We start from the raw sequence: 25,703 nt of genomic DNA, 5'->3' as shown, positions 1-25,703 counted from the left end.
AGAAACAAAAAAAAAACAAAGGAAAACCAAACAAACTCCCCTTATTTGCACAGTCATGCTTTTTTGCACTCTTCGAGAAACAGTGGTGTGAGTCAGATCGTGCGCGAAAAGCATTTCAACATGCATCAACCGTACGATCCCTTCAACTTCCTCCCGAATCATGGACAGGTCGGAGATGTTTCGCGTACTCCTCAAGCTGGTGAAATAATTAGTCTAATGACTACTTCATTGATTCGATACGAGGGATACCTGCTCGGCATCAATAGCGAAATGATGACGGTCGGCATGTGCACGGTGCGTTCGTTCGGCACCGAGAATCGACCATGTGCCAGCCCCATTCCACCGCAGAAGGACACCTACGATTACCTTCTATTCCGGTGCGACCGCGTCATGACGATGTCAGTCATCCAGGATTTTACACCGATTGCTGGTCTTAACCGGTTTGTATGATTTTATTATTTATTCGATCCAGATGCCTACATCATTGTAGGGGGTGCTTTATGGGGCATCATAACCTTACTCGTTGCTATACAAAAATGGAGGCGCATTGCGTTTCTGATATCAAATACTGCAACGATTTAATTTTTTTTTCAATTGAAAGAGTGAGTTATGTGTGAGTTTTGTACAAGTAGAAAGAAATAGGTAGAAATAGGTAGGAGACGCTGAGTAATCTTATTTTCCAAGCATTATTCTATGGTCATTATGTTCCTTTATTAAAACAGAGGTTATGTGATAGTTTTCCGACTATTGTGTAAGCCGAAAATATAAATCATAACACATGTTTATATAATTTTACAGCACTACTCTTGTTTCTTCGTTTGATGGCCTGAGAGGTTTCAATGACGACGCTACCATTCCTCCGGTGAACCCGGCCGAAAATAATTTTCCGCCATTGTTTACCAACGAGCGCCCAATGCACGAGCCTTTGTACGACTATTCAAAGTCCTTCTCTTCTGCGACTCCCTGGATGCCTAGGGTTACTCCCCAGATGGCCCAGTGGCAAGGCCCGACGCGGAGAATACAGTATCCACATCAAGTGAATCCTAGGACCTACCAGTCTATACCAAGGTGGCAACCACGGGTGTCCCAAGGTCCTCCACCGCGTTGCTCATACCCACGCGGTTATGTCATGCCAATACCACGAATGGAGTTCCGAGGACCAATGATGATCACGACACCTCCACCAGAAGCACCGAATTCAGTTAATACTTCATCGTCGAGCAGCAGTAGCTACGACCCATCCAGTTTCGAAAACAACGGTAAAATTGTGCCTTTCGAAGCCAATGAGGAACCAGCCAATGAAAGCCTGTCCCCAACATACCCTCAACCTACCTTCCATAGGGTACTCGGACTTGATAACCCTAACAATGTTAGTCAATCCTTAGCGGTCCAAGCTCAACCCGGTATGACAGGCCGCGCTAAATTCCCAAACGCATCCATTTTTAGCCCGATCAGCAAGACCCCGCCGTATCCTCCAGCGCATTTCCTGACACCGCCTCCTCAAAGTATCGAAGAGGGCCCGATTCGTGGCGACTATAATTTTGAACGTGCTCAGCGCATGTTTGAAGAACTCTGTAAATACGACGCCTCTCGCGAGGAAGCCACCGCTGATCAGCAAATAACTGTCGATCAGAGTACTCAGGGAAATATGTTTGGGGTTCGAGGTATTAATAATGTGGGTGTTAAGCCGAAGGGTTACGACAAGAGACAATCATTCTATGATGCCATTTCTTATGACTCTTCGGAAATCAATAAGTTGACTGACACAACATCGACTAAATTGAACAAGGAGACTTTTGGTGATAGAGCTGTTCGTAGACATTATATCAACAAGCGTGGTGGTCACCAATACTGACACAAATCTAGTCCATAAGGTAAAGTGGATGACACGATTTTTTATTCCATTAAAATATTGTTATATTTGTTAGTTAGGTTTAGGTTAAGTTCAAACTTGAGCACACAGAGTACAAATTACTTAGGTCACAAGATAGGTTATATTTAGCTAGGGGGACATTTTTTGAAGGACAAAAAAATTACAAATCAAAACCGAATAAATAGTAGCAGAAGTTAAATAGTTAAGCAAGAATATGATTATGCGTTATGTTTTAAGTTTTGTTATGACTTAGATTTTATTATTGTTAAAAGGCACAACACAAAGTTATAGTAGGTAATAGTCCGAATGTTTAATAGCAAATGTTTTTTGTTCTGTTTGTTTTATGTACTTATATGTTTCATATTTGTTCCGGTCGTCAAAATAAAATACAAAAACAGTTTTGTTTTCAAATATTTATTTGTTTCGCATATAATTTATAACAGTTATAAAAGTAACGCAGCTGACTTCTTAAATCTGGTTCTCTGAAACACACAAAATGATTGAATTACAATATATAATTCATAGTTTTCGAAAAGAGAAATAAATTTCATTGTAAATAATAGCTAGACAAATTGCTGGGCGGTATGTATGAGAGATTGTGGCCAGCGATAATGATGCACATCGCCGAGTGCACATTTGGGATTTCCAAGGGCATTGCATCTCAAAACTAGGGCAAATGCCGCTGAGAAACCCCAGAAGTGCGCGGGCAAATCGCGTTTCGGCCGACGCAATAACCGTACAATTACCCGTAATAGGAAAATTGCGAGTGCGAGTGCTGTGTGTTTACACAATTCCAAGATTCGCCGAGGCAAAAATGACCGCAGCGCCCGAGGGATCGAAAATGTGAAAAGCATTTGCAGCAACAAACAACAACAACAATATCCACACCACACACCAGGGTCGCATCTAGCGCTGCGAGAAAATCACAAATTAGCTGCGTGTTTGTTTAAGACTGGATGTACCAACGAGATGTGGACTGTCTCTTCTACAGCGTGATGTTCTTTTGTTTCGCCCTGGGTGTAGTAGCATGGAATGTTATGCGTGCGCTCATTTTAAAAAGCATTAAGCACCCGGAATAATCTCGCCGGTCGATCATTAAAAACAATTTCTCAATAAGCCGTTCGTGCGCGGCTTCCACAGCTCTCGCCCCGGCCCCGCATCGGACAAAAATCCGCTCGGATCTAAGCTGCTGAAGGCAACGCGCATTGTGGCTTTGAATAATCGATATAAATCAATATTATATTTATGCGCTCCGAGACATACGCGCGTACGTCATGCGCAAAAGGCGAAGAGCAAGCACGGCCGGGATAAGAACAACAACAACACACATACACGCGGAAAATAAGCGCAAAACGAAAAACCGAACGGTTAAGATTTGCGGCCGGCGATTACGCCGTCCCTCGTCCTGCGCGCAACATAAATTACAATTTTCTCGATTAAAATTATCGCATTTTTATAATAAAAAGGATTATTTATATGCCCACGAGTATGTAGGTGCTTCAGCAGCCTGTCGGCCGCTGAGCGTTGCTTTATTTTTCCGTCTTCGTGCGAGCGCGCTGCTGCCTAGTTGTTTGCACGGGGCCCCGATCATGTATTGAGAGCTCGGCACTACAGTTAAAGTGCATCCAATTAATAATAAATTATAGTTAGGTAGTGCTCGTAAAGTAATAAGCGCGGGGAATTTTAACGCCCAAAGTGTGTTCCACGAAGTTGTTATAAATACGAGAGCGCGCAGCAGCCGATGGATTGGCTGTGCGTTGTGCGCGCACATGGAGAAAACCGTCGGCGAAAAAACCAAATGAAATGTTATGAATTACGTCGTTTCGGATTTACGTGGTGCGCGCTAAGGCACTCGTTGATTAGCCGCGAAGCTGAGAGACTGCTGCCACGGCTTGGGACTTAACAGGCCAGTAGACCGGATTTGTAATGATGCCCACTGTACCGATAAGGCCCAGGACGTAACGCACTCTTTTTTCAAATCTTTTATTCACCCTGAAAAATCAATGATAGTTGATAGAGGATGATTGTAAATGATACTCCAGATGCGGGATAAGGCACGTAGTTCTAGTTCGAGCACTAAATGCGGCGGAGTAAATTAATTGCACGCATTGCGAGCGCGATTGTTAATTATTTTCGCGAGCGGCGCGCAATAATGGCACGAACAACGCCTCGCGCTCGTAAATAATACGGCGGCGTCTTCGTTTTCTCCTGCGGTGCGCGCAGATGTGATCCGCGATCCTGCCGGCACGTACACCGTGCACTTACACTCGGTGTGCACCTACAGTGTTGAACACGCGCGTATTTTTCTCCAGCATGTCAAAAGGGCAACGAATTTTCTACTCAGTATTTGAGTTATGACTTTCTATGACAATGGACATGATGATTAGGTACTATCAAAACCAATAAAAACCAAAATTTTTGGTGAAAAAATGTATTTTAGGGATTTTAGTGATTCTGGTAACTTTTTCCGACTGCGTATGATTGAGGAAGTGACGTCAGTGTTAAGCAGAATGCTCTGTTTGGGGTTTTAAATAGATTTCTTCGCAGTTTTCAGCGTGTATTGAATTTCATATTTCGTTAAAATAAAAATGATTTTTAGCAAGAAAAGTAAAAGCGGCCATAACTTGCGCGTTAATAATCCCGCACGTCGCGAAGCAAGATTTTAATTACGAGATAAACCAGCGCAATCCGTTTTGATTTATTCGGGCAATTCGAAAACGATCCGGCGGTAAAAAGCGGTAGCATATTACGCGCGCATAATACCCATGTCGACGCAGCGGGGCGATTTTAATTGCGCGTAATGCCATTAATATTCTCGCGGAGTGTCGCCGCGTCGCGAAGTGCAACTCGCACAGCACATACACACACGAAAAAAAAAAAAGATGCTGGCGCGCCGACGTGTTCGTATATATTATTTAGTCGCTTTTTATCCGCGCCCGTCGCGCGTCGAACAAATGCAGCCGGTCATTAATAAATGATCGAAATCTATGATTTGTTACGTACGAGAATTAAAATAAATTAAATCGTCCCGCAACGCTGACTCGGCGGGTCGGGTCGCGCGCTCGCCCCGCTTGATTAATTAACAACAACGCGCGCGCCCGCTTATCTTTCGCCATGTATCTATATCTCTTCAACTTCCAGTTTCCTTCGGCGCGCGCGCCTTCGTGCCGTTCCTCGATTCGTTTTAAAGAGAGCCCGTTATGAACGCAAGGACAAAAGGCTACCTATTATGACCGCGCCGCGCGCTGCGCCGGCCCGGCCATCATAAATAAGATGCGTGTTTGTTTATGTTTTATAATAAATTATCGTTCAGGTCGCCGGTCCTGCCCGACCGCACTAATGATAAGCGAAGAATGCCGGTCGGTGGTCGCGGCCGGCTCGGCGCAGATCTCGATCGAATTCCACCGCTTTTAATTTAATTGTGCGCACAGCCTCCTTTCTGCAACCACCCACAACAACGGCGCATCGAACTCTCGCCATCACCATCGTTCTCAGCCGATTTCCATTCTTATTTGAATCGCTAAGTGACTTTAATGTTTTGTTAATTCTCGCCGTGCAAAGCTTATGCAAAAAATGCATAAATATCCTTCGACGTGTATCGTGACATTATTGGTATTATTAGAAACCCGCAGGTACGGTGCATTATTATTAAGTCGCGCTGCACAGCTCCGAGAAGTCGAGATTGTCGAGCTTGTGAAGTTTGAGCCGGCGTCGTGGATGGCTTGGATTATTGCGGAGGAGCAGCGTGCACGACGGCGACGTGCGCGCTCGAAGTAGCCGACGAAGAAATCTAAGATTTAAGAGATACGTATCTCCGGCTAACAACTATAACTACACATGCATGTCCAGCGCGCGGGTTCGAAGCAACAGCAAATTGCTTTCCCCTTCAGTGCACATAATATTCGTCCGCGCGCGGATGAGGATGTTACGAGGTGACGCGCGGAGACCGACAAGAACGAAGACAAAACACACACACACACACATCTAAACCGAGAAAAAAAAATCGTGCGCGATTCCGAATTCGATGCCGTAGAGATGCGCGCGCTCCCTTAGCGGCGATAACCGCATTTGACGTTTTGATCGATTCAATAAACTCATTCGAGCGGCGGGCCTTTTTGACGAGCGACGCGCATTCTTCGACGATTGTCCGGTGCGATAGGTCGTTAGAATACCGCCGCGCAGATTACAAAGTTTAATTAATTGTGTGTTGATTCGATTAAAAAGTGGGCATCCGACGAATGCGCGTGTGAAATTTCCTTTTGGACGCGCGCTAAACTTGTCATCGCATAGCATCGCCATGTATCATGTGGGTAATTGCCGGCCGCATTTACATTTATAACTTACTCACCGGCGTCGTTCCGTGGAAACGCTAGAATTAACAAATTAAAACTTACCGGGAACCTGGCCGCCGCTCCGTCGTCGGTGACGCTTGTCGCTGTGTGTATGCTGTGACTGTGCCTGAAAACAGAAACAAACGGTTGGTGTTTATCGATTCCGTACGGTTGTTGATCGGTTGTTGGGCACAATGCACAATAACTGGAGAAATCGCGCAAACGGACAAGACAGGCGGCGACCGGTGGCGACAATTTATGGATTTCGATTTTCTAATCGGCAATTATCCGCTCGAGCAATCTCCATAATCGCGCGGCGCAGCTTCAGCGCGTTTTTTCGCCGTAACAATCGGCGCGCAAAAATTCTCCGCACTTGTACGCCGCGTGTCGCGTAATTAGACCTACGACATCGGCATATTAAATCAAGGCTGCTGAAAATCGCGCGGAACGCGCCGATCGAGCGAGCATTAATCGCGCAGATAATTAATCGGCTTGCGACCGGCCATTTGTCGCATTTTGAAATATTTTATAATTGCAATTAATGCGCTGATATTTATAAGGCGTTATAATTCATGCGATTAGTCGTGCTATTTTAATTGGCGTTCGGGTATGTTCATGAAGCAAATTCCGCTGCGTCTCCGATACAATACAGCTTATATTTTTTGCGTCCTCTGTGTGCGCAAGGTGTTAACAAGTTCTTTTCTTGTCGTCGTTTTTTTTTCTCTCTGCAGTAAGTAAGTACATAGTATCTGGTGTTTTCTCTTGACGAGCATTTTCCGTCACGAATACGCCGCCGGACGCATCTATCAGCCGCGTATCAACATATTAATAAAACTGTTTACTCGTTTCCACTTATCACGCAACCAACAACGCATTCATTACCGGCGAATCGTTTAATTCCATCGCGATTTGAATAAATCATTTTTATCAACACTGTGGTGCCTAAACGCCAGTTAGATATAATATAAGCGCCGCTGTTACAGAATTACAAACGACGAGTATTATTATTGCGATCGGTCGCAATCGTACCAGGCTGTTTGCTCGCCTGCTAGTCGCGTTTGCTTCTTCCTGCTCTTTTTTCCGCAGCCGGCGCGCTCCTTCGTCTTCATAAAGTTTCCGTTGAAAGTTTTTCCAACGGCTTAATGGTTAACTCGCCATAACACCGGCAATAAATCAGACGTCGTAATTGAAAATAAAGTGTGATAGTTATACACTCTTTGCGCTGTAATGCGTTCGCGTGCGTTTCTTGCGCGGCGCGGTCGAAACAATGCGCGAAACGCGGCCGCGTGCAATTACGAACGGCGATGCGCGCGGATCCGTCCCCGACGTCGACGACAATTTAATGCTCCAGACGCTCTTCTCGTGTGACTGCGCCGCGATGCAAACGGCCGAGTAGATAAAGTTGTGTTTTTCCAATGTCCATGTCGATTGCATTATTTATCAGTGCGTACGGTCTACAAGCGTCACTCTCACGCAACTAAATCAAATTATACTATCATTGCGGAATTAACATGACAAAATAATTCCTCACCTTGCGGCGTGTCTTCGACAATCGGCAAGTTATGCCCGCCTTGTTCTGTAATTTATGACCCCGCGCCGGGCGATATTTAACGCGGCTGAAATTGTTGCGAGTGTAATCCTTTAAGCCGGCGGACGGCGGCGGCGCATTATGTAGATGAGCGCCGAATGAAAAAAACGCGCTGAAATGCAAAGCACGCGCGGCACCGGCATTCGAATGCAATTCGCGAAAAAGAATGCGTTTCAGCGTTCCGAGTGATACAAATTCAACACGATTTCGCCGCGAAAAAACGCCCGGAATGCGTATTAAAATACGGTAGTTCTGAATGCACGGTAAGTACGTGTAGGTACAAACGACGCGGCGGCGGGCGAGGATGAAACGGCGACAATGCCGCCGCTTGGAATTTCGCGCTTAAATTGGCCGCGGAGCGCGTCGGCGGCGCACCTTTGTCACCCGGGGAAGTCACTTCGGCGGCATTGTGCGCGCTTCAATTCACTTTTCAATTAGATCGCGCGCGCGCGCACGTTAATGTTTATTGGGATAATATCCATTTAGCGCTCGTTGAGCATCGTTCCAACACGCATTCTACCTGCCGAACAGACATTATACTAAAGAAAAATCATTTGCATTTTTTTCCATCACCGATAGAGAAAATAAAAGAGTTATATTCGGGAAATACGCAATTTACTCATTCAATTTTATTGAGTTTTTTGTTGTTGTTGTTGCGGAGTATCGCAGTGGCGCTTCTAGCCCGCGATTTTCTCAATCGTTAAAAATACCAACATCGACCACGGCCGGACTGCAAACGATGCACAAACAACAACAACAACGACGTCGACAAGCAATAGAATACTTGTTATGACTCGAATGAGCGCAACAAAAACGGCCGAACGGTGAAGAAAAACCGCAGGTCGCGGCTGCGATCCCGCGCAAGAAAACGCCGGGCTGCCGAGTGGCGTGTCGAGTTGTTTAGCCGTACACCGAGCGCATTTTCACGCAATTATTATGAATTATAACCGACTGCTGCACGTACGTCGCATGCTACGTCTATTACACGTCGCGCGGAAAAACCAGCGCGGAGGCAGGATCATCGTGCAGCCTCTCATCCTTCGCACGAATACCGGATGAATATACAACCGCCGTCACAAACTGGTAGTACGCCGAGCCGGGCTAAATACCCGCTGTCCGCGTCTTCGCGTCGTTTTACATTCGTTTTACGAGTGCGGCGAAGTTATGGGCTCGCGGTTGAGGTATGAAAAGAGTTCTGCAATGTAGGTACGCATATTCATCCGCGAGCGCACGGATGAATAATAAATTAAGCCAATTAGCCGTCGTCGTAGCGGGGCAATTAAGAGATGGACGCACGAAGTAAAAATCGAATTTCATGATCGCCATTCGTCGTCCAGCGGGAAAAATGACGACGCTGAGTTAGCTGCGCGCTGAATTATAAATGGATGATATAAATTTTCGAAGTGCCCGTGCGCCGCTCGTAAATAAACGAGGATCGCTTAATTTGTTGTAATTAGAGTGTATATTAATTACGATTCAGATGCTCCGACAACGGTATCAAATATTATTTATATCTCCACGTAATTACTCTATTTCAAAACACATTAAACTAAATCAAACAAAACGAAACGGATTTTTAAATTTAAATTTCGAAAAATTCTTCGAAAATGTATTGGCATGCAATGAATAGTAAAACATACCGCACTAAATATACTTTATTTATAGTTCACAATAAATTATCACCACGACTGACAAATAATTATTCAAGTTGTGACGTTTTAGTAAAGCTCGCTCAGTGTTGTGCGCTCAGTGTTCTTCGCGTTCCTCTAGTTTTATTATACGCGGCATTATCTGAAGGAACGGGCCCGATCTCCGGGCAGCGCGGTACGTCAAGACGTCAGTTTAATCGTCGGTTTAATTGTTGTTGATTAATTAAATAAGGTGGCTGCCGTTTCGCAGGTTTATTGCTCGCCGCCGAATGGGAAACTTGGACGACCTCCGCTACTGGAATCATCAACGCCTCTCAATGCTTACAAACAGTCGTAAAACACAAAAACACACACCGAAGAATTTCTGAAATAATGGAAACAATAAAAGATTTATGTTTATTAAAGTCTAAATTGTGTGGATTTTAAGTTATTTGCCTTCGGTTTGTTGGTTTCTATCCATTTGAAAGCTTGCTGAAGACTTTTAGACCTCCGAGTGCATGTGCACAACGAGCGTAAATATGCAAAGCGTTTAACCGCGTTTTAAATGCCAAATCGACGGCAAACGCGAGCGAATTAAATGGAGTATATACACCTATTCTACCTACCTCTGGGAGCGTTATTTATTTTTGAGCGCGCGCGCGCGCGCCGGATTCGATTCATTTGCATGCTTCGACACTTTGACATTTCGCGTTGTGCGAGAGCGTCGCGCGGAAAAATGCCGAAAGCGTATCAATAAAATATTGAAATTAATGAAACGCAAATAAGAACTGAGAAACATAATGGCGACATGCCACTTGCGGATCGAGGATGAAAAATTCAATTCGAAATGGCAAACACACGCAATATTCACGGTGCGTATGCGCCGTATGTTATAATTAAATTAGATAGACAATAACGCCGGAAAAAAACGTTGCAAATGTCAACGCGCTCGAGCGCTGCTAACCGCACCACAAAACGTTGTTGCGCTACGTAGTTTGCCCTCGTTTATGATAACTCTGCGAAAGAGCACAAAAAATCGCTTTATTAAATTATTCCGATATTCTAATGAATTCGACATGATAAATACATAGTGCCACAATCGAACTAATTGAAAGTGTAAAGAACAGCGACTTGTACGCGCCGTATTATCGAGCAACAATTTAAATGTTGCATGTGCTATGAGAAATGTGGCGACGGTATCGATGAACAGGTGAGCAGGTGGTTATGCAACGCCCGTGGAAACAGAGCAACAGGTGGAATTTGCATGAACACGACTGGTGTTTTATTCAAATCGCGATTCTTTTCCAAGCCGGGCCCGCAGCCGAAATGGACGGAGACGCGTTTATGGGTTTATGGATCTATTAAATTTCGTTCGATCGGTTCGGTACGGACTTAATCAGCGGCAATTTGCCGCGTGCTTTATTTATTATATGCTAAACTATTCAAATAATTACGCGTGTTGTTTCAGGTTCCAGTGCTGGTTCAACTGCTTCGGCCATCTGTCAGATTGATATGTAAATCCATAATTAGCAACCGTTTAAAAATGATTCGCTGGACGAAAAGTCGTGCTGAGGAAATCGTTGCCTATCGCAGGCTGTGTAATAATAAAGATTTCTCGTTGTCGATGTGATTTTTTTTTCTGATTTTTTGTTTTTGGTTTGTGGTGCGCTTATTTTACATTCTTGAGCATTTGGTCATGCACGAGCAAATATACAAGATGCAAGGACAATGATAACTCGGCGCCGTGTTTCCCATCGTTCTTCGGCGGCTGCGGCGGCCGCGGCGGCTGCAGCGACGCGTCTCAAACGTCAAACCGCGCGCATCGCTCTTCCTTGCTCCGCCGCGGCGCATAAATAATGCGAACGCAAACGTATCGCATTATAAATATAAATATATCGCGTTCGGAGCGCACTTAATGCGTTCGAATAAAACAGCGGGCGATCTGACAGCGCGACACGAACGCCCGAAAAAAAGACGAACATGCGCCAACGAAATAAATCTGCAATCACACGGACGCACAATCACATAATCGTAAAATCGTCTTCGTAAGTGACTATATTCACGTCATGATATCATTTTTCTCTTCTTATACACAAAAAAAATATAGCGCGTTTTAAACGCAAAAATGTGAAATTAGTCAAACGATAAAACATCGCGGACGTTCCGGTAATGATTATGTGACGAACGAAAACGAGCCGAATGAATAATTATAATTTACGTGCGCGTCCGTACGGGACAATGCCAGCGCTCAAATTTCATGTTTGTCTTCGCTACCACGAATGGAAGCGCTGCGGCCGGGTCTCGGGCTCATCCCCGTCGGCGACGTTTTGAATTATTTACGAATACAAACACCACGCGAGCCCAAATTGGTTAACTTGTTAGTAATTTGTTGCGTTTTTACCATGGGTGCATGTCTCGCGGAGATTAACACGATGCCGCTGGAACAATTACGGTTAATAGGAGCGACGCGGCTCTCGATGATATCCACCGATCGGCGGTAAATGTTAATTAATTTTCGTGGCGTCGCCCGGCGCTGTTTGCTCGTTGAAATTAATATCGCTCGGCGCAAAAAATCCAACCACACGCGCGTTTAGACATTTGTAACGTCAAATACTCGAAAAATTTCTCAGAAGTTTACCAAAGGCGTTGAGGAAGCAGAGACATTGCGTTTGCAGCCGCAGCATGAAGAGATAAAGCTTCGAAACTAATGGAAAACTGTGAAACAGCGGGAGCCTGCGGTCGGGTCGCCCATTCACGTCCCATTAAAACCGATAAAAACACCGATTACGCGCTGTAATTACGAACAACGCGCGGTAAATGTTAATCAGTTTTTCAACCAATAATCGCATGTAATTGCGTCAGCGCATTTCTTTATTAATTCGCGCGAGATGAATTCGCATTCGTTCGCATATTGAAATCGCAACAATCGACGCCCGCGTCGCAACAGTGCAGTCGCATTAACGATATCTAATCCTTCCTAATTGCGGATCGGAGGCAGCTGAGCAAAGCAAGCAGCTAGCAGTAAGGACGGGTGGGTGCGCGCGGTGCCCCGGCCCTGCCGGCGGCTGATTACCAGCGAGAACCGCATGTGGGAGTCGCATACCAAAGGATCCGTTCACTCGCGTGCGCTGCCAACCGAAGAAGTATCCATCCACAAATCCGCCAACCAGCACAATCCAAGCAAAAAAAAAACTCCACACACCACACAAACAAACAAAAAGTGTAATATTGCTCGGCAAGAAAAAGTTATGATTTTTTTTTTAACTCGGAAGTTGTGATTTTGATTTTCTTTGGGTTGGGATGCCGACAAGATGCTACCGAAAAAAGCATGTTTATGAGTAACACGCGACTTGTAGAAAATCGTTTGCATGTCGACGGCCATAAACGGCGCGTTTCGTATTAAGCTCGGGACATTTTTTGCGCGGCGCGGTGGCGATTTTTTGCTGATGACCACGCCGGCCCCGCTCGAGTGCACCCAAGTGCAGCATGCGCCTCTCCCGCGAATCGAATGCGTTATGCAAATGAAGCACGTCGCTAAGCGCTTTCGAACAAAACAGATAACAGCATAATGCCAGCAAAACAATGAACATTCATAGATGGTAACTACTAAACAACTACACACCGACTAAATGGCCGAACGCGCGCGCGTGCACCGCGGATCGCAATGATGGAAACGAAGCGCGCAAAATCGCGCGCCGCCCGAACGGAAAAAGCAAAACGTAGGTACACAACAGATAGCAGCCGCTGTGTATGCGGTGGTGAACGCGCACGTTTTAATGACGCTCTAATCATGTTTGTAATTGTGCACGCCTTCCCAAACGCAGCGCGCGGCTTGTAGGAGCCTATCATCGAATCGGCGCGATTTTTCCAATCGGGCAGCGCAGCATAACTGCGCTTGATGAAGGCAGGCGCGCGCTTTGCTCTCTACTTAGCGATTCCGCTTTTTGCGAAACTATGCGCGTTTTTTCGCGCCGGCGATTTTTCCACGCTGCTTGTTCTTGCATGTACGGCCGTCCGGCCGACGTTATGCATAAGTTATACCTCTATAACGTTGATTAGTCGCGCTCCATCGGTTTCCGTTTTAATGGAACCGCTCGCCGGGCACGAACACGCGGCAAGGGAAGATGGAAAAGCGGTCGGGCGCACGGATGCATGCGAAAAGCGCCGCCGATGACGCGCCCGCTTATCGCCCGCTTATCGAGCGCTTATCTACACGACTCACGATTTACATCGAACGCCAGCTGAATGTAAGCCGCGCGCCCGATAAACGCGAGGAATATTGATTAATTAATAACAGGATGTTTGAAATTCGCGCTCGGCCGCGCGTGCATTCTTCGCTGCGCGCGCTATCCACGCCGCAGATCTTAATGAACATCAGCTATGACAAAACGACGCAACAAAACGCCTGAAAATCCGCACAAAACACATTCAACTGTAAACCGAAAAAGCGAGCAAAATGCTGTGTGTTGTGAATATCTAGGTATCTATCTTATACCTGCGTCGTCGACGTTGTTCGCCGCCAGCGCGGATATTTCGAAATCTCGACGCGGGGCGCATGATTGATTGATAAGCGCGCCCGTCGACTTCTAACAAGCTAAGTGGTTGTTTATCTATTGTGAATTGTGGCATATTGCCCGGTATTGCCGTCGAGCGCGATTATTCGTGATCGATCTCGGATGGAGCGCCGACGACCGTCACAAGCTGCGAACACACACGCCGCATCAACCGCGTCGACCTTTCTATTAATCAAATCCTCATGACTTCATGACCGCTGTGCGCTGCGCCGCGCGCGACTGACCCTTGCGAGGTTTACGATGCCATTCATAGATCATATCGATTTTCGAAAATTTCCGAGCGGAAAATCAAAAACGCCACGGAAACCCAGCGCATTCGACAGATTAATCACTCTCAGCCGCATGACTTCTTTCCTATTCGTGATGCCTTCATGTCTTTCTTCGTTATTTGTTGAAAGTTATATTGTTGATCCTTGCGTGATGGCAATGGATCAATTGCTATGCTTTGACAATTCAATTCCTTTGTTACTTTTATCAACAAATTAGAAAATAATTTGATTTAAACACCTTCACAATTTATTTGCAAAGAATTTTGAATAAATATAGAAGATAAAAATTAAATGTAATTGAAGAAAATTAATCAAAAACGACAAAAATGAACTCAAAAATGGTTGAAATAAGCATTCGATGGTCTGAAATGTTTTATACAAACATTCATGATGAACTGATATGTGAACATGCCAAGCTGGGTGAGTTGCTATCATGGGCAAGAGAGCCTTATTCATCGATGACTCAACGAAAGCCAGCAAAAAGACAGCGCCGACCCAGACGCCCTCGAAGATTGCGCGCAATGCGACTACCGCAGAAGAAACCCGAACAAAACGAATCCGTTCCGATCCATCTCTCGAAAAAAGCCACGAAACAAATAGGCGCGAGACTAGGCGAGACTAGAGGATGATGCTGGACGATGCGACCAGCGCGGAGGTTTTGTATTACTCAGTGTCTCGGATGTCTGTTCGATTTAGTCGAGCGATCGCGCTGCCCACAGCGCGCTCGCATTGGAAAACGATGATTCGTGTTACGCACAGATGATTTCGATTCCGTCGTGTGCGTTTTTTCCTTCGTCTCCATCTCTTCGTTATTTTTCTCTTCGGTTCTTCATCATCATCGAAGGCTTTGCCCCCATCGCGACGACGCCGGGTAAATTAAAACTTTAGCGAACCCGAGATGGGATGCATGAATATCTTATTAGATTGAATAACTTACAATAACTTAAGGAGGGCTTAAGCAAAGCCACTTGGCGCACTTGCGCGAGTATCGAATGGTGCGGAGTAATAAGTTGTAATCATGCGTTCGCATGCGTTAACGGCGACCGGCATCCACGGAATTACCGGCGCATTAACGAGGAGCTAATTGATTTTATAATTTCGCTCAGTGTCTCTTTTCTAATCGAATGCTAAGTAGTAATAAACTCGGCGACGACGACGTTTCGCCGGACTGACGGACGGATGCCACAATTGCAATCCGGGGAGGCAGGAACTTCCACGCATGCGGCGACTCGACGATGACTATAAAATTTTTAATTATGCCCCGCATAAATGAAACCATCAGGATTAACGCATTTACGAGCGCGGTGATTTTGACGTCTATTAAATACGGATTTTTATTTTATGCGTTCGCTTGAAATTCCAACTTGAGATTTCGATGGCTGTGTTGCTCACGGTGATATCAATAAAATTGAGTTTTCAAAATCGTATCCATAATTTAACTAATATAGTCCGACGGTTTCCACGATTTTCTGTCCGCCCGATTTTTATGATCGCGCTTGTTTCTACGCCGTGGCCGGGTTATTTCTTATTCGCCTATTATTCGAATCGATAAAAGCGATTTCAATAAAAAGCTTAAAAGCCAAAGCGTATCGAATCGAAAACGAAACGAAACGACGACAATATTATCGGCCGGACGCATTCCACATTAGATTTTTTCCGAAAAACCGTCCGATCCCAACAATCCAATCCGACTTATGCATATAAACGCAAACACCCAGCCGCAACAATATCACATTCATGCATGGCGCGCGCGCGCGCGACGACTTAAGACGCTTGCTTTCTTGATTCTTATATCGCGGCGCGCGAGTTCTTTTCGTTGTCGTCGCCCGAAAGGAAAATCCATCGAGACGGAGGAGCGCGCCGCATATCTTTGTGTACGTGCACTATTTGCATTAGTTTATAGCCATAAGAGATTTCGATTCATAGATATGTTAATGCGGAGGCGGCGCGCGCGCGCGCACATTTCAGCCATTCGAGCCGATTCCGATCCGTTTCCAATTCGAGGTGCGCACGGCGTGCCCGAAAACGTTTTCGGAAAATCCAAGAATGCATCTCGCGAAATGACGAAATTGTTTCGAAATGTCAACGGCACAAATCGCCGCTTTGCCATAACCGACTCATTGAATATATAATAAATCATCAATTTTTGATCATCGCCATATAAAAAAATGTGCTGTATTGATGTTTATTGTTTAACAATTCGGGGATGTCGTAGGTATTCAAATCGCTTTGATTCACAATGTTTTATTCCATCATCACATGCCAGTGCATGACGAGAACGTGACGCCTCTTCTTCGGTTTTCATTAACATTCGATACAATATTAATGGCTGTGACATGCAGAAATCCAATAAATTTGCACACAATCGTCCCGCAATCAATTGATGTCATCTTGCGCGATTGTACAACACGGCATCGTGTTAAAAATCCACAAATCGTCGGCGAGAGGACAAAAATCAGTGAATAAATATAGACATTTTCAAAATGTGAAAGATATTTGGTTTTTCAGTTGAGTGGAATGCGGTAACTGAGTAAATATAGCGGACGAATTGAAATTAGCGTATGTCTGTGGTATGCGCACGCAGGCAGGCGACAGCATCACCGATTAGTAAATTATAAGGCCATAAAATGCGATTTTATTGCATTTTATTTGTCGGTGTATTTCATTTAACGACACACGACATTCACATCTTCGAGTACGAGTATAAAGTCGCTTCGGGTTAAACACGAGCAGATTTTATGATTTTTGGAATGTTTCAGTAAAATCAGTGCATTTCATTATGATAAACTTGTACTTCACTTTTATAACATAGTAAAAATTCCAAAAAAACAACAAAAATTTACGCGTTTTGTAAAAATTTCGCGTTGTTTTAGAAAAATTTCTTTTTTTATCTTCGACGGGCTGCTGGTAGATACACGTAAGTCTCGAAGTGGCTCAGACCAGCGTAACAAGTAATTAATTGATAAATGATCCTGGTCAGTATTAATGATGGTCTTTAATGCGTTCCAATGCGGTGTTGTTACAACACACATCATTGGATACGTATAGATGTTACAATGTGCTACAACTTCCATACACGCGTTACGATTGACCAGCCGAAGCAAAAAAAAAAGCTGCGCCTTTATATAGAATTGTAGCTGGAATATCATACAAGTTACATAATAAAGAAATAACACCCTCTTGAGATCAAATTTCAAGTGTGCGCATTATTTTGTATTTTTTTCCGTGTTGAATGCTTTGAAAACATCCAGTATGTGCGTGGAACGCGCTCAGTCATGATTGATTAATCTATATGGAAATCGAAAAGGTAATTGGCCGCAATTGTAATTGTAATTTTGTTTGATGAAATTTTATAGACGAGTTTTTTCAATTTGCTGCGTGCGCGCGCGCTGCTTCCGCACAGCAGTCGCCGCCGAAATCTGAATCTAAATTTGGTGCGGCGCATCGTTAATCGATCGCAGATGATCCAAAGCAACAACCAACGTCTGTACAAACGTACAGAATTAATGACCTGCTGGATTTGGACGTTCCCGCTGTTGGTCTCGATGCTCACGCCGATCCGAAACCTGCGCCTTTCTCGATCGATTGCGTTTTAATTTTACGATTATTTTTGTAATTGCTTTTGATAATTCGGTTTTGTGTATGGTCTGGGATGTCGTCGCGGCCGCACTCCGAAGGCGTTCATTAATAAACTCGTAAAAGTGTTGCATTTAAATGAGCGAGAGAGATAAATGAAATTTATTCGAGATTAAGTTATCAAAATGATTATGAAGAAAGGTACATAAAAAGTCGCCTAGACTTCGGCTGAGTTCAGATATCTAGCGACTTTGAAAGTCGTAAAGAAATCGAACACGTTATTGTCGTTCTGAGCTTGACGCTTGTGAGTTGGGTTGGACGACGAAAATTTTCATTTCCTACAAAACGAGCGCTCGATCGACATGCTCGCATGTCAATTTAAATATTTCTTTCGTGTCGGCGACCTGGACGGCCACGAAGGCGTGTGTACCTACAGATATCGAAGAGAAACTATTTAAGCGATGAATATTGCAGCGTTAGCAGCAACAATTCATAACGATGCACATCGCGTGTACACACACTGGTTCAACTAGTTGAACTAAATCAACTCCGGGCCGAATAAAAACATTCACATATGAACTAACAATCGCGGTGCATCGCCGAGCTCGATTCCGAGTTTCTGATTTATTTTGTCATGTCGACAAACATCGTACCGTGAAACATCGGCGTGGTGTAGCGCATGAATCTCGACGGGCCCCGCCGATCGGGACCCGCCAATATCGCCGGCACCATCGCTCGCAATCAGCGATCCCTGGCCGGGGGGACCCGCGTGCATCGTCGACTTGTTGTTAGTCGTCTTTATTGGCGATTGGCCCGAGCCGAGCGCGCGGACCGCCAAAGACGTCTTTAAATATCGCCGAGCTTCATGGCTTTACAAGTCGATTTTGACGTTAAATGCGCAGCGCTAGTGCGCGCGCGCAGCACACACGACCCAGCGCGCCATAAGCTAATGCAAATCGGCGCGCGCGCGCGCGCCAGCTGGAAAAGTGCGCTTTCCGCGCCGATGTTTAGTCGCGACGCGCGTCGTCTTAACGTTTTAATAAGCCCGCTCCACCGGCGGCGGCGAAGCCAAAGCAAGCGGGCCGAGTCACGAACGTGTCTTAAACGCTCGCCAAATAGGGCGCAGGATCGCTCCGAGGACCCATTACCGCGCCGCGTTATTAATACGGGCGTATTAAAAGTCGTTTGCGTTTATCGGTTTTCCGCGAGACGCACGGAATAACTGATTGCGAGTAATTAAAATCGATTTCGTCGGCGGCGGCGGCCCGAAACAAAGATGCCTTCGATGCGCGGCTACCTTCTTGCGTGCGGTTGGCGCGGAATCGCGGCCCACGGCGCGCCGCAACAAATCATTAAAATAAAGCCACGCACTACTACTCCTACCTAAACAAATCGTTAACGGTGATTAACATTTGTTGTGAATTATTGCGGCGCGCTTCGAAATGCAGCGTTTTTTTTTCGTATTTATCTACGGAAGACACGCAAAAGCGTCATAATTCGCCTACGTAATCAATTAAACCTTCTTCGAAAAATCTCCGGCGAGTGAAATAATGTGTAATTAGTAAATTTCAATTTGTTGCCCAAATTGAGCTGAAATTATCTTCATTTTTTTTTCTCTCGACGCTGTGTGATCTATATATCCTGTAATTACCACGGATGATTTTGCCGTCAAACACGGAAAAATGCCGCCGCAGCGCACGGTACAAGCGCACGGGTACAATTAAACATGTAAAACTTTCTATAATTGGTATGCACATTAGACGATTAGTTTCTCTTTGCGTTTGACGTCTGAAATCCGTCCGCTCTCGGCCGGAGCATAAAAATACCCCCCGGTGCTGATGTTCATCTCCCGCTTCTATAACGACTACTAAATATTTTCATACGTTCATTTATTATTATAATGATAGAGGAGTCGCGGCGCGTCGGTTTTGTTTTGTACCGTTCGTCGGCGACCAGCGCCTTCCGGTTTTCTGCATGCCGCCGCACAAAAGGAGAGGCTGCGGGTCAAGAGGTGCCTTTGCAATGAATGCCACCCCGAAATCGCTTCATTTCAACATCATTTACAACAAAATTTACAAGCGAAGAAATAAAATTTCCAATTGTTTATCGATTTAATTTTAAATCTCGTATGTGTTGTTTAAGGATGAAATCAAAGATTGAGGAGATAAAGGCACGCGCTAAAACACAAACGCAAACGGCGAACACAGCTTTCACCGAACTAGATAATCACACACAACGGCAATTTCGGTTTATTAGCGCTCGAAAATCCGTACGCGATCGGGCGCGACGGGCGCACGCACGCGCTGCTCGGATTCTTAAGTGGCGGACAGAAAAACGGAAGAAACAAAAAAAACGCAACGTCTCGCCGGCGATGCGATGCGTGTACAATAGCGCAGCGCTGCTACCAGGCTCGAGCCACGAAAATGATGATTGATCGATTTGATTAGGAGGCACTTTTGGTAGCGGTGCGGCGGCGCGGCGAATCGCCCGTGCGCGTTTTGCAATCGCAATCACATTTAGCGCTGGCTAATAAATAATTTTCGTTTCGTTGCGTCGGTTATGTTATTAAATGTGAAATTAAATAACGCACAAAAAGCCACCGATGGTGTTCTAAGTGAAACTTAAGTAGTCGCCGGCGATGTTTTTGTCGCTCACGAAACTTTTTCAGCTTTCAACAATCATTACAACATGAGTTTGACTTGCGGTATTAATACTGAACATAGCAGACAATCGTAAAATCTTATATTATACTTTCATAATTTTATTTTGAATGAAAATAGAATATTTATTTCTTGATGCTTTTTGCATTTCCGGCCATCCTTATCGTGTCTATACTCGTAGATATGATCCGGTGAATGTGAATTAACGAGCATGGAGCAACTTGAAAAATCCGCGGCGCACAACTCGTGAATGGTTGATGCATGTGGAATATTTCATTTTATTGTGCGGTTTTACGTATTCGCGACGTTTTCACGATCGCGGCGCGCAGTCGTTGCGCGCTTTACTGTTGCGTACTTTATGGACGCTGTTAATCTGCCACCTCGGGGCAGCGACGGCGCGCGCTGTGACACTATTTCGCGCAAAAATATCGCCGCCTGCATGCGTCGTTAAGCAGGGCCGCCGGGACGCGCGCAGGAAACAAAGTACACCATACGATATTGCATCGCGCGATCGTATCGACGCTTTGATTTCGTAATTTTCAGCGCGCGCGACAAGCCCGTGCATGCACCTACGTGGGCATCGAAAATATAAGTGATATTAATATGAATTACCCAGCGACTGGTCGTCGACACGACACTCTGTGTAGGTACCTACGAAGGTCGAGTTCACTTGCAGGCCGGCTGAAAAAGGCGAGCGTGTCGGATTCGTTTCAACTCTCGTGCGGTTATTAAAATTCAATTTATATTTGTGTATCGAGATTAATTAAATTAGGCGTCGGGCCGCTAGCATAAATAAAAACGCGTGTGCCGTGTTGTGAGTACATAAAGTAATAAAGCAATAAATAACGCTAATAAACTTTATCGAAATAACCTTCTTGGAGTGTTGCTCCAAGAGAGGTTTTTCGACGAGGAACCAACTGTCAAATAGAGCGCTCCGAGTGATTCATAAACGCGGTGTCAACCAGAATTAATTTTATCAAGATGGAAGATTTATTATTTAACGCTCTGCTTGCGCGGCCCGGCCGTGTGTTCATGTGTTGTGTTCGATTTTATTTTCGTCAGCGGCTTTATTAAAATTCAGATTTCCAAACAATTTCGACACGAAACGCCTCGGATCTCATTAATTTTATCAACCGCGCTTTTATTTCCAGCTCGAAACAAAAGTTAATTAACCGAATTGACATTCGAGCCTCATTTAGATGAGATGCCGTGCGTGTTAACGAATTTTCCTCCAAACATTTCGAAACTTCACTCCAAAGCATCAAAAAAGCTCCAAGAAGAAAGATTAAGATAACGTTTCATCTGCGAGAGCTTTCCGAGCTTTGAAAAGTGTGTGACATTTGGATCAGCTTAACAGCCGGCTGCGGGAGATATAGACGTATTAGTCGCGAAGATGTAGAAGCCGAGATCTCCTCCGCCGTCACACACTCGCTCGACACCGACGACGACTCGTGTTTCGTGCTGGAATTCTTTTCATCGATTTTATGTTTTATTTTGGCTGCGGCGAGATTTTTATGTAAATAATTTCGGCTGCTATTAGGCGGGCGTGCGTGCCCTGACACTCGCACGCTTTGACGTTTGATTGCCTCGCCTGATAAAGAAATAAAAACGCCGAGGACGAGGCGACCGCTGCGTCTAATAGCCGCGGATTGAAATCGAGACGCGGCCCACTATCACAAAACACAGACAAATGTTAAGATACAACAATGTACGCTTTTTTAAAATCATTTTTCTTCTAGAATGTGCCATTTTGAGGGATTTAATCGTGCATAAAATTCTGTATAAAAATATCTGCTATTATTATTTAAATTTTGTGTTTTTTTAAAGAGAAATACGTTTTACTCTACTTTTACTCTTTAAAAGTGTAATGTGTGACTTTGTAAATATTTAATGGCAGGCATCAGCGTGCAATCGTACAATTTAAAGTGTTTGAGTTAACTAAGCTTTTCTTGATTGTAGACGCTTGAATCCCCATTCGTTAATTCATTAGATTCGTTTATGTTGCGGCTGGTTTAAGTAATTTAGTAGCTGGCGGGCATTTCGTCTTACTGCGTCTTGACTTTGCAACTTTGTAACACACTTAACTACAACGAGTCATATCATAATCAAGTAATAGTTTCCGCAAGATAATAAATAACAACGTCACACGATCGAATCGCGCGTAATTTAACTTTTAACTACTGCACCACTTTGTAACACAAATTAAACACTGTATTTATGATATGTGACTTTAAATAAATATTTCTAATAGATGAAATAACCGTGAGTATAATGAGTGTTGTCTGCGAAAAGTGCAGGATGTGCGACTATCAAAAAATAAAACGTTATAATCAGCGCTGGTAGCTGCGAGTTACGTTTCGTTAAAGACAACCCGGTGATTATGCAGTCAAAGTCGAGCGCGTGTTGCGCGCGCGCGCTCTCCGGCAAGCCGCCCCGTCGTCGAATTCGATCGCTGCTTGTTGCCCGCGCGCGCAAATCACCGAGAAACCGAGAAGTCTTCTTACCACTGGGATCCCCGAACGCGATCCGTCTCGACGGCGATGGATGCGAAGAGCGCGACGGGCCGATGAGGCGAGGAGCGACGGCGTCTGCACGGATCGCTAGAACGCAACAGAGGACGTGAGTGAAACGCACTGCGTAGATGCTGCGCATGTATACATCTAATTAATTATACATTAAAACTAATGGGCGGCACTAATTGAAACGAAAAAAAAAACAACAACAACAAGAGAGGTAAGATATGAAAGGATATAAAATGTAAAGCTTGACGAAACCGAAAATATTACTCCGACGTTGAGGAAAAACACGTTAATTATCATTAACAAACAATTAGGCTCTTTTTTTCGGACGCGCATCAGACGAAACAAAGCTTTATCCACCCGAATTCCAAAACATTTTTAGTTTAAATTTCGAACTTTTCTTTTTTCTTTTTTTATTCTTCTTTTTTGTTTAGTTTTAGGATTGAAAAGTTCTCAAATTGGCACTGTAACAAAACAGAAAGGTAGCCAATGAACAGTCAACTGTTTAACGGGTAAGTAATTTATTCAATTGGCAAGTTTATCATCACAATATCAGCACTAATCTAAACCGAATCATGCAATGAATGTAAAAGAAGCAAAAACAAAAATAAATAAAAAAAATCGCATCCATTAAATCTGTTTATGTGAATGAAATGAAAAATAATTGACTTGCTCAAGCAGTGTGTTCATTAGCATGCATAAAATTACACTAAAAATTCTTCGCTTCTTCGCTCGGCGTTTTTTTCTCCATTTGGTGTCTTCGTGCTGCTTGCGGAGAGGACGTTTCTGATTAATTGCGATTCTCGGACCGTATGGATAATTCCATTCCAGCTAATAAAGTAATGATGATTTTAGTCTTTTGTTGGGAATCATTGTTACACAAGTTACACAATATGTAAAGATACTCACGCCTGGAATACGTTTGAGAACTTTTCAACCCATAAATAATGCAAGTTGTTGTTATTTTTTGTTGGTTTTATGATTATTGTCGATGTGTATATTTAGGATATTAGAAATTTGCGGTAAATTTGAATGCACGTACGTACGTGTGCGTGAGCGTCATAAAATCGACTTGATTTGCGCCCCGGCAAATTGAAATTGAGTACATTAACACTCCCGAGCGCAGATAATGGTCGCGAATAAGAACATTAAAGTCGTGCGTCTGTTGTGTCCCGTCGGACGACATACCCGTCCGTTTTCCGCGTGCGTGCCGGCGCAGGCGCGCGTCGCGCGAACGAGTTTATTGCCTTTTTATTGTAATTGCGCTCCGTACGCATTTATTACGTTTCGAACTCACGTCGCGATCGCCTAATATCCCAATACCTACGTTTTCTACTCTCTCTCGCGCCAGCCATTCACAGGAAATTCCTTGGTGCTACAACCTGCAAATCATATCTACGCATCATTATACACGATCGTGAATAATAACCCACTTATCTACAACTGTTGGCTGTTAACTGTTTTGACACAAACTAATTTCAGCAGTGCGGTTTGGAAATGTCGTCGTGAAGAACGCCGGGTGTCCATTTCCATATGCAAAACGCGAGTTAATTGCAGCGCGCGGCGTGCTGTGCATTTCGCATCGGGTTTTTTTGCGACCCGCACCGCTGCATGCACATGCATTTATGCATTTATTTATTCAGGAGCGCAGCGCGCGCAGCATTCGCGAGATAATCGCTCTCGGACGTTACGTTGGACGAGCAGCTTCATTCATTTATTTCATTCAATCACAACCTGCACACACACGCACACACACACACACGCACATGGATCAAAACTAGCAGCGGCCACTTATGTTATGACTTCGATTCTCGTCGCTCGCTCGTAGGAAGTTTGTAAAACTATTAATAAAATTAATCGAACGGTATCTTAATATGATTTCGTACCTGCTCGCTCGGCATTAGCTCCTAAATCGTGCATTATACGATAATAAAACGTGACCAATTCGAAACAGGAATGTTTCATCTTTTTTCTTCTGATAATGTTGGAAGTGAACAGAAGTGATAAGCACAAGATGCGCGCCGGTTTTAATTAAACGACTTCCGTTCGTGCAGTCGTGCCGTGCGCATTTATTAATTTCAGGATTCGAATCGAAGATGGACGCTGAAACACGGGCGTAATTAGTGTGGGCCGTTGCGCGCCGCATAAAATTTGCTATCTCAATTCGTTCCCGTGTGCGCGTGTCTTCATTCCGGCGCGAAGGTTTTGTTAACATGTCGTCTCGTTATCGGCGTCTTAGCACGTAATATCCGCGCGCGGTTGTACTGTCTATTGATATGGCTTTTCGTCGCCGATATTAAATGCACTGCTATTACCATCTGCGCACACAATGCAAACCTTTAACTTCCAACTTTTCACATTTCGGACTTAACCCTGCCTTGTGCATGAAATTAAGTTTTTACCAAGTTGTTCAATGCGAGCGTTGCAGTGTTAAGACGGGGAACATCCAGGCGAGATTTGAACTTCCAATATTCAACTCGTTGGCGAGGATCGTCGGGAACGTCTATTATGTGTGTACAAGCAGCTCGAGACTAAAGTACATGTTAAAACATTGAACTAATTGGCTCCCTTGTTAAAAGCCGTTTTTGTGCGGCGTGTAGGTACACCGCGCGCCGGTTTTTGTTGCCGTCGTCGGATTTAGATATTTAGTTGTCATGTTTTGCGGCTTGCCGACCGAGAGGCTTG

General features: G+C 44.6%; 2 protein-coding genes and 1 long non-coding RNA gene across 4 annotated transcripts in view; 1 reads left to right on the top strand and 2 right to left on the bottom strand.

Annotated features, from left to right (window-relative positions):
• The first annotated feature begins 41 nt into the window (after positions 1-41).
• LOC135794252 (uncharacterized) lies at positions 42-2,286 on the top strand. Its single transcript, XM_065305455.1, has 2 exons — positions 42-440; positions 799-2,286. Exons 1-2 carry the CDS (start codon positions 121-123, stop codon positions 1,853-1,855), a joined length of 1,377 nt encoding a protein of 458 aa, XP_065161527.1. The 5' UTR covers positions 42-120; the 3' UTR covers positions 1,856-2,286.
• The window catches only part of LOC135794259 (uncharacterized), a 36,236-nt gene continuing 12,804 nt past the window's right edge, over positions 2,272-25,703 (bottom strand). The window contains exons 3-5 of one of the 2 annotated variants that reach the window (XM_065305469.1): positions 23,004-23,099; positions 6,268-6,331; positions 2,272-2,355 (exon numbers count right to left, since the gene is read on the bottom strand). In XM_065305469.1, the coding sequence (XP_065161541.1) occupies positions 2,280-2,355; positions 6,268-6,331; positions 23,004-23,099 (236 nt within the window). In that variant the 3' untranslated portion in view covers positions 2,272-2,279. The remainder of the gene's footprint in view (positions 2,356-6,267; positions 6,332-23,003; positions 23,100-25,703) is intronic. The other variant, XR_010548856.1, reaches the window with a different exon arrangement.
• Positions 23,523-24,648, bottom strand: LOC135794270 (uncharacterized). The gene is made up of 2 exons (XR_010548860.1): positions 23,928-24,648; positions 23,523-23,849 (listed from the first exon to the last, which is right to left on the bottom strand). It is a non-coding gene; the product is annotated as an uncharacterized lncRNA (long non-coding RNA).

Source organism: Atheta coriaria, unplaced genomic scaffold (assembly GCF_025399875.1).
Source record: "Atheta coriaria isolate IRGN ID8LTWV9N9 unplaced genomic scaffold, Caltech_Dcor_3.1 hic_scaffold_1_pilon, whole genome shotgun sequence".
Lineage (NCBI taxonomy): Eukaryota > Metazoa > Arthropoda > Insecta > Coleoptera > Staphylinidae > Dalotia > Dalotia coriaria.
The sequence above is the reverse complement of the archived record's forward strand: the minus strand, read 5'-3'. Positions and strand labels throughout refer to the sequence as shown.